Source organism: Punica granatum, chromosome 7, assembly GCF_007655135.1.
Source record: "Punica granatum isolate Tunisia-2019 chromosome 7, ASM765513v2, whole genome shotgun sequence".
NCBI classification, from domain to species: Eukaryota; Viridiplantae; Streptophyta; class Magnoliopsida; order Myrtales; family Lythraceae; genus Punica; species Punica granatum.
In genome coordinates this window covers 17,427,530-17,436,015 of record NC_045133.1, presented here as the reverse complement: position 1 = coordinate 17,436,015, position 8,486 = coordinate 17,427,530, and the positions used below count along the sequence as shown (strand labels likewise).

Here is an 8,486-nt window from a genome sequence, read left to right as displayed (position 1 = left end):
AGTGAGAGGTCGAGCTGCGGGTCTCGGACGTGAGGTCGAGCTCTCGGCCGCGGTTTGTGAAGACGAGCTGAAGAAGAAGAAGAAAAAAAAAACGAGCTGCGGTTTCGGCGAGGGAGAGCGTGAGGGTGAGAGGAGGAAGAGAGAGCCGGAGCTGAGGGAGTTTCAGAGCTGGGGGCCGTGTCTGTGGACGAGCTGAAGGAAAATGAATCGATCGAGCTGTGGGCGAAAAAAACCAGCGTTCGAGCTGAGGGACGCGACCCGGCATTCCGGAACTCGAGCTGAGAGAATCCCCAAAAATCGAGCCGAGGTTTTTTCGAGAGAATGGGCTTCCGGTCTTTTTTTTTTTCGAATTCGTGGACTGCCGTCCTTTTTTCGTGTGAGCCCCGGCTTTTTGTTTAAAAAACCGAGAGAGAGAGGGGAGAGAGAGAGAGAGAGAGAGAGAGAGTCGGCGTGCACGAAATCCGTTGGCGTGTGCAGAGGTTAGCGTGTGGCAGGCTCGGGTCAAAAGGTGCGGCAGCGGTCACGGGCTCGATCGTCCCTGCAAGGAGGAAGAAGAAGAAGAAAAAAAAGAAAAGAAAACTGAGAGGAAATGAGGAAGAAGAAGAACAGGGGCGGTCAGAAGTCAGCAGTTTGACTTCTGACTGGATTTTTTTTTCAACGCGCGTACAAATTGAAAATTTTGGCTTCTTGATCAAACGTCGAAAAAATAATTTGAGACCGTCATCGTGCTCAGAAAAATTCGTTGATCGATATTATGTGATAAATTTATTTTCAAATCTCGAATTTTGTCCCGAATTTTGAGAGTTGACGTCGATGTACGTGAAAATTCGAAAACGTCTCAAATAGTATTATTTTTTGAAAAAATCATAAAATAAGTGTTAAATTAAGAAAATTCGCTATTTCAAAAAAGTCGTGAATACTCAAGTAATTAATTGGAAATACTTCCCTTACGAACGGTAAAATAACGAATTTGCCCCTCTGGAGCCGGTGAATCAAAATTGGGTGCTGACAGATATCCCTACCAACATTCTTCTTTTCAACAAAGAAGTCCGAAGAGGAAGAGAAAGCTAAGGACTCGAGGCTAAAGATGATTCAAAATCAACCAAGGAAGCCAAGGAAACTGGGGTGGCAGCGAATGCGAAATTGGAAGAAGAGAAAGTAAAAAGAGAATGGTGTCCTCGACGAGATTCGTTTGTATTATTGTTTTCTTTCTATTTCTACTTATAATGGTTGTGACCGTTTCAAAATTTCATGACATTTCATGGAATTCAAAAACTTCAGAAATTTGTGGCATTTCCGTACCTCGTGTATCTTAACATGGCTTTCCGAGAAATTGTTCCCTTCCCTGCGAGCGCATCGTTCCTCCTCCACATGTCACAGATACAAGTCACGACACACAAATCATAAAGCTCTCATGATTGATTATCAGTGTATACAAATTCTCCATGTTAGGGTGGTTGTCGGCGTCTAAATCAACTTTTAATATGCGCGCAATCTATACCCAACCGAACAATTCTTACGTATTAATACCATTCCACTTTGATGTCCATACTCTCAGTTTTTCTACGTCCATGTAGACCATCTTGTCTACGGGCAATCGAATATGACCAGACAAGGATCAACGCTCTTTCCTGGAAACTCTCTACTCCCCAAGAAAGGTCGGTCGTCTAAAATGAAAGAATCCTCGCAAAGCCTTGCGGTTGATTCAAGAGATTCTACAGAGGGGCTCGAAGGCAATGATGGCCTCAACGGCAGTTCGAGCTTGATCAGGCATATGCATATATATATATATATATATATATATATTATATCTCCATTTAAAGAGAGATTTCTTCCCACTATCACGAACATGTGGTCCCCGATGACCTCAAGTCTTAGACCGTGTCAGGAGGGCAGACATATTTTCATTTTTTTTTGGGTGAATCTTAATATTCAAAAGGCTCAATTGGCTTCGATTATTCCAATCGAGCCCGATTAAATAAAGAGTAAAACTCTCTCGGTATAAATTTTTATATTTATAAGAACTCGAACTCGAAATTTTATTTAAATGAAATAAGGGTTGTACCGCTTAAATCACCCCTCGCGGGGCATACATATTTTTATTATCACTTGCTCGGAATCTTTTTCTTAAGCACGTGTTGAGGCTAATGCATTATTCTCGACTCTTCAGGGATGGAAATGCTATGGAAGACTTCGTCCAATTTAATAATACTACGACGTCATTGGTCCGACATGCTTTCTTCAAGTTAACCTCTTATGGTCGTGATTCCTATTACGTTATCATTGGTCCTATAAATAAACCAGAAATAAAAATATCTCGAAGCAGTCTTTGTCCCATTGGATAATACTAGCGGCCAATTTATATCCCAATAATTGTCTGCCTCAAACTGCAATTAAGAAAGACCGACAACTCAATTGCAATTTAAAGACCCATAATTTTGTAACCAGAAAAAAAAAACGACAATCTAATCTATTATAACTAAATAAATACCCGTGTATTACGTGAGAATTGATAAATAAATCTTTTAACTATTTCCACTCTTCCTCTCTTTAAAAAAAAATTGTATATTTAATATACTCATTTAACTTCATCTTTTACCTCATTTAAGTTCGTATATATTTCATTGAAGAAAAATGTTGCATATAGAGAGTTCAATATCAATTAAATAATTAAGTAGATGAATTTTCTCTTAAATTCGATTTTCTTACCCCGTGTATATGATACCACTTAATCTAATTTTTTATTTTTATTTTTATGCAAATTATTTTTCAACTATTGACATACTTAAGTAGAAAATATATCCTCACATAAACATCTCAATTCTCAACTACATATATTCATATATTCAAAAATAAAATTGATACAATTAAGAAGAAGATACATGCTTACATAAACATCTCTCAACTATATATTTTCACAGCAAATTCAATGGAAAGGAAAGGTCACGCTTACCTCTGCTCACTTATAGTTCTCCTCTAAAAGATCGACACACTATGCCTTATATATATATACACATACACACTATTATTGAGGATATATTGATTCAGATTAAAATCGGGAAACTGTATACATGCACGTGGATATATAAACTTCATACATGAACACGCATATAAATTGAAATGGCAACTTATTGTATGGAAATTATGAGATACTAATCTCATTACTTTATATTAATTTCTACCTAGATAGTTTCTTTGTAATTTATAATAATGTTCCTTTACTCGGACTCTTAGAATATTTAGATTTCATACGTGTAGATTTGTTCTTGAGTAGCAGCTAATCCATTTATAATATATAGTCGACTGCATATTTTGTTTCCATGTATATATTATGTTGTGCTATATGAATATAATCTATATATTAATTAATGATAAAAGAATATAAAAAATTTCCTTAATCCATTAGTGATAATGTGGCGACGTGAGAATTCAGCTCGAGACTACATTTTTTTTTGATGATACGATAGGGTGAAAATTTAATTTGAGTCTTTATATATAAGCTTATATGCAAGACATGAAAACTCTATTTGATAACCCTTAGTTCGTGGTTGAATGTAGCGCGAGTTTGGAAGCTTCAATTGCTAACCCTCAACTTATCTTCTTGACTTTGAATATTTGAATATTTAAAATTTGATACGATCGTGACAATTAATTTTATATTAAAAATCGCGAATAAATATTATAAGATTTTCTAAAAGTTAGATGGATATTAAAATTATTTTCTATAAAAATAAATAGGATCTCAAGAATTATATTATATATTAAATAATTTATGTTATTAATTTTTTTAAAGTACCTACGTAGCGCGCGGTACTGTACCTAGTTTATGCTAATTTTCATGATAGTCTCGTTCTGAATACCGATATCTAAGGTGATCAACATTTTACTATCCTATTATCTCAAAGAAAGGAGAATACATATGCATAGAAAATAAAAGAGAATTTAGCATGTGGCAGTAGGCAGGACAATCCCAATTAACAATATCTCCAAAAAGAAAAGCTTATGCAGCCCGGGGGAAGGCGATAACAATACAGCCTCGTCGAAGGCCAAAATAAATAAATAAATAAAAAATAAAAATCATGACTTGATGAGTACGCCAGTAGACTTTTGATTGGTTGTCTTATTGCTTGCTTGTCCTTCTCCTCTATATATGGAGCACGCAGTAGAAGGGCAAATGCCTCGGATAACTTTGAAGTTACTAATCTCGACTATTTCACATCGCCTGGAGGAAAGATGATCATGCGAGACCTCTTAATGCACTTGAGCTCCGCGGTCGGGGGTCTGATGATAATCGTGACCCTCTTCCGAGACCATTTCCCCCCTCATCTTCGTGACCTTCTCGAGAAATACACCAGCAAACTCGTTAGATTGTTGTATCCCTACATCCAGATCACTTTCCCCGAGTACACCGGGGAGCGGCTCAAGAAGAGCGACGTCTACACCGCCATCCAGAACTACCTGACCGAGAAGGCAACCACGGGAGCTAAGAAGCTTAAGGCCGATACCCTCAAAGACAGCCAATCCTTAATCCTAAGTATGGACGACAACGAGGAGGTCACAGACGAGTTCCAAGGCGCCAAGCTCTGGTGGTTCTCCAACAAGATAGTTCCCAAGAGCATGTCCATGTCGTTCTATCCCGCAACGGAAGAGAGGAGGTTCTACAGGCTCGTGTTCCATAAGCACCACCGGGACTTGATCACAGGTACGTATATCAAGCACGTCATGAACGAGGGAAAGGCAATTGCCCTGAAGAATCGGCAGAGGAAGCTCTTCACCAACAACCCAAGCAACAACTGGTAGTGGTGCAAATTTTAATATATCATTATATATATAGTCCGGCCAAAAGCTAATATAGAGGTTTTTGATTAAGAAAATTGATCACTTACAGGTATGGTTACAAGTCGACCAAGTGGAGCCATGTGGTTTTCGAGCACCCCGCGACGTTCGATACCCTGGCAATGGAGCCGAAGAAGAAGCAGGAGATCATGAGCGACCTCAAGAAGTTCAGTGAAGGGAAGGAGTACTACAAGAAGATTGGGAAGGCCTGGAAACGAGGGTACCTCCTCTATGGCCCACCTGGGACAGGCAAGTCCACAATGATCGCTGCCATGGCGAATTTCATGAATTACGACGTGTATGATTTGGAGCTGACGACAGTGAAGGACAACTCGGAGTTGAGGAAGCTGCTGATTGATACTTCGACCAAGTCCATAATTGTGATCGAGGACATTGACTGCTCACTCGACCTCACAGGACAGAGGAAGAAGGCAAAGAAGAAGAAAGAGGATGACGAGGATGAGGAAGGTAAGGGCGATCCTGCTAAAAAGATGAAGGAGGAAGAGGAGACCAAAGCGAGCAAGGTCACTCTATCGGGTCTTTTGAACTTCATCGATGGGATCTGGTCAGGCTGTGGGGGGGAGAGGATCATTATCTTCACAACTAATTTCATCGATAAGCTTGACCCGGCACTTATCAGGAGAGGTAGGATGGACAAGCACATCGAGATGTCCTACTGCTGCTTCGAAGCTTTCAAGGTGCTCGCGAACAACTACTTGGATGTGGAGTCTCATCCTCTGTTCGGGATGATAGAGGCGAAGATGAAGGAGACAAACATGACTCCGGCTGATGTGGCGGAGAACTTGATGCCCAAGTCGAGCACAGAAACTCGAGAGACTTGCTTGAGGAGCTTGATCAAAGCTCTCGAGGAGGCGAAGGAGGAAGCAGCGAAGAAGATGGCCGAGGAGGAAGAGGAAGCGAAGGAATCGGAGGCTAAAGATGCTGCAAATTCGATCGAGGAAGCCAAGGAAAATGGGGTGGTAGCAAATGGGAAATTGGAAGAAGAGAAATTAAATGTGTAAGAGAACAGTGTCACAAACTAAACAGAAGTAATAGTTGTTATGAATAATTGCGTTAGATATTCATAAAATAAAATAAAATAATAATAATAATAATAATAATAATAATAATAATAATAAAAAGAATAATTGCGTTAGATTGGGGAAGGACATTAATGGAGAAACATTGTGTTAGTGGATTTGGTTGCTGTCTGTTTGATTCCTATGATGAACTTTGTATGGAGCAAATTTCATTGTCTTCCTTTGACATGTCATAGAAAGTTTCAATTCCATGAACTTTTGTATGATGGACTTGGTATGGAGCAAATTTCATTGCTGCATAGAGGTCATCTCTTAATATGGGAAAATTCTATGACACATTGAATGTATATAGTACATAAATGTAATCAATGGCTGAGATTTAATCCTGAAATTTTAAAAATAAATGTATGGTACATATACCTCCAATTGCATGAATTGCAGACCAATCGCTTACTCTGTCTTTTACTTATCAACTTAGAATTTATGAAGAGTCAAGTTCGTCGATGCTCCAATTAAATTAAAAATTTCTAGGGAGCATCTAACGTTCTTTTCCCAAGAAAACAGGTAGGGACAAATTGAAATTCTTCGTTTATGTATTGGGTCGGTAATGGTCGGTCTATGAACAAGTCAAGATCCGTTGCATTGACGCATTGACTTGTCCGATCTTTAGAATTAAAGAAAGTGTAAAAGACGAATAATGGTTGAATTCCTCGCTTGTTGTGTGAGGTGACTTTCATTATAATATGTAATCATATACAATCTTCTATGTGTGAAAATTATCTATACATGACTAAAATACGTAACATATACAAGATAAGTTATAATGACAAGCATTCCTAAAATACAAGATATGCTAAGATTTCGTATAATCTTCTCTATTACTCCCCCACAAGCTGAACGAGGACTTCTTCACGTGAAGCTTGGACCGAATGTCAGCAAAGCGAGAAGAAAGATAAGTCCTTGGTAAGTACATCAGCTACCTGATCATTAGAGTTAATGAAGCGAACCAAAAGTTACTTACTCATGAAACACTCCCGCACAAATTGATAATCAATCTCAATGTGTTTGGTTCAAGCATGAAAGATAGGATTCGCCGTGAGATAAATCGCAAAAATATTGTCACACCAAAGAGTCGGAGGATGACACTGCGAAATCTCAAGTTCCTGAAGTAGAGACCGGAGCCATAGAATCTCAATAGTGGTATTAGTAAGACTCTTGTACTCAAACTCAATACTCTACCGGGCAACTGTCCTCTGCCTTTTGGAGCTTCGAAAGACGGGACAGGAGCCAAGAAAAATAATAAAGCCACTAACAGAGCGATGATTATCGAGTTACTGGCCCAATCAGCGTAAGAGAAACCATGAATATATAGATGATATAGAACTTGGGCAAATATAAAGACCATATGTAATTGTACCATTGATATCATAGGATATGTTTCACCGCCATCCACCGAGTAATAGTTGGACAATGCATGAACTGACTGACCTGATTTACCGCATAGACAATGTTAGGTCTGGTGAGTGAGAGATACTGGAGACTGGCGACCACACTCATATAAAGAAAAGGATCCTAAAATAGATCCCATCATGCAGAGAAAGTCGGGATGATGATGAGACTGGAGAGCTGATAAGCTTGTACTCTAGTATAGAAGTGCAAGCTAGGATATCATGAATGTACTTGGACTGTGTGAGATAGAGTCCAGTATCATTAGTGCGAGCCTCCATCCCAAGAAAGAAGTAAAGAGGACCGACATCCTTCATAGCAAATTCCTGTTGTAAGGCAGTAATGATGGAATGAAAAGGTGCACCCGAGGTTCCCATCAGGATGATATCATCAACATAGACGAGAAGATGGACAAGATAATTAGGTCCCCAAACAACGGATCAGCTTTGGAATCCGAAAAGCCAAGTCTCTAAAGATAAGTATTGAGACATTGGAACTAGGCTCGGGGGGCTTGTTTGAGCCCATAGAGAGATCGGCGGAGTTGACAAACATAATCAGGACGAGAAGCATTGATAAAGCCAAGAGGTTGAGACATATAAACCTCCTCAGTAAGATGTCCATGAAAAAATGCATTCTTCACGTCCAGATGTCAAATCAGCCACTGGGATGAGACAACAATAGATAGAATTGCTTAAATAGTAACCGGCTTGATGACTGGATTAAACGTCTCTGAATAATTGACCCCTTCTCTCTGATTAAAACCCTTTGCCACTAGTCGAGCCTTATAGCGATCAATGGTACCATCAGCATTCTGTTTAATGAGGTAAACCCATTTGCAGCCAATAACATTCTACGCAAGAGATGATAGGACAAGATTCCAGGTATGATTATGGAGTAATGCCAGATATTCCTCCTCCATTGCTTCTCGACAGTTAGAGTGTTTACGAGCCTGAGTAAAGGTCCGAGGTTCCTGCAAAGCAGCAGAAATAGAGAAAGCAGAAGGATGGCGGGATATGATGAACCGACAAGGAGGTAGAGTACCATCCTTAGACCGCGTTGTCAGCATGTGAGTGTTTTGAGTGACAGGTGCAACATCATTACCCATAGTATCCTCTGCCGAAACTACAGAATCAGTGGACCGATCATGATTCTCAGGAGCAAACA

The 8,486-nt window shown here is 39.4% G+C and overlaps 1 protein-coding gene across 1 annotated transcript; it reads left to right on the top strand.

The window, feature by feature from the left end:
* The first annotated feature begins 3,988 nt into the window (after positions 1 to 3,988).
* LOC116212771 (AAA-ATPase ASD, mitochondrial-like) lies at positions 3,989 to 6,131 on the top strand. Its single transcript, XM_031547458.1, has 2 exons — positions 3,989 to 4,796; positions 4,889 to 6,131. Exons 1-2 carry the CDS (start codon positions 4,234 to 4,236, stop codon positions 5,856 to 5,858), a joined length of 1,533 nt encoding a protein of 510 aa, XP_031403318.1. The 5' UTR covers positions 3,989 to 4,233; the 3' UTR covers positions 5,859 to 6,131.
* The last annotated feature ends 2,355 nt before the right edge of the window (positions 6,132 to 8,486 follow it).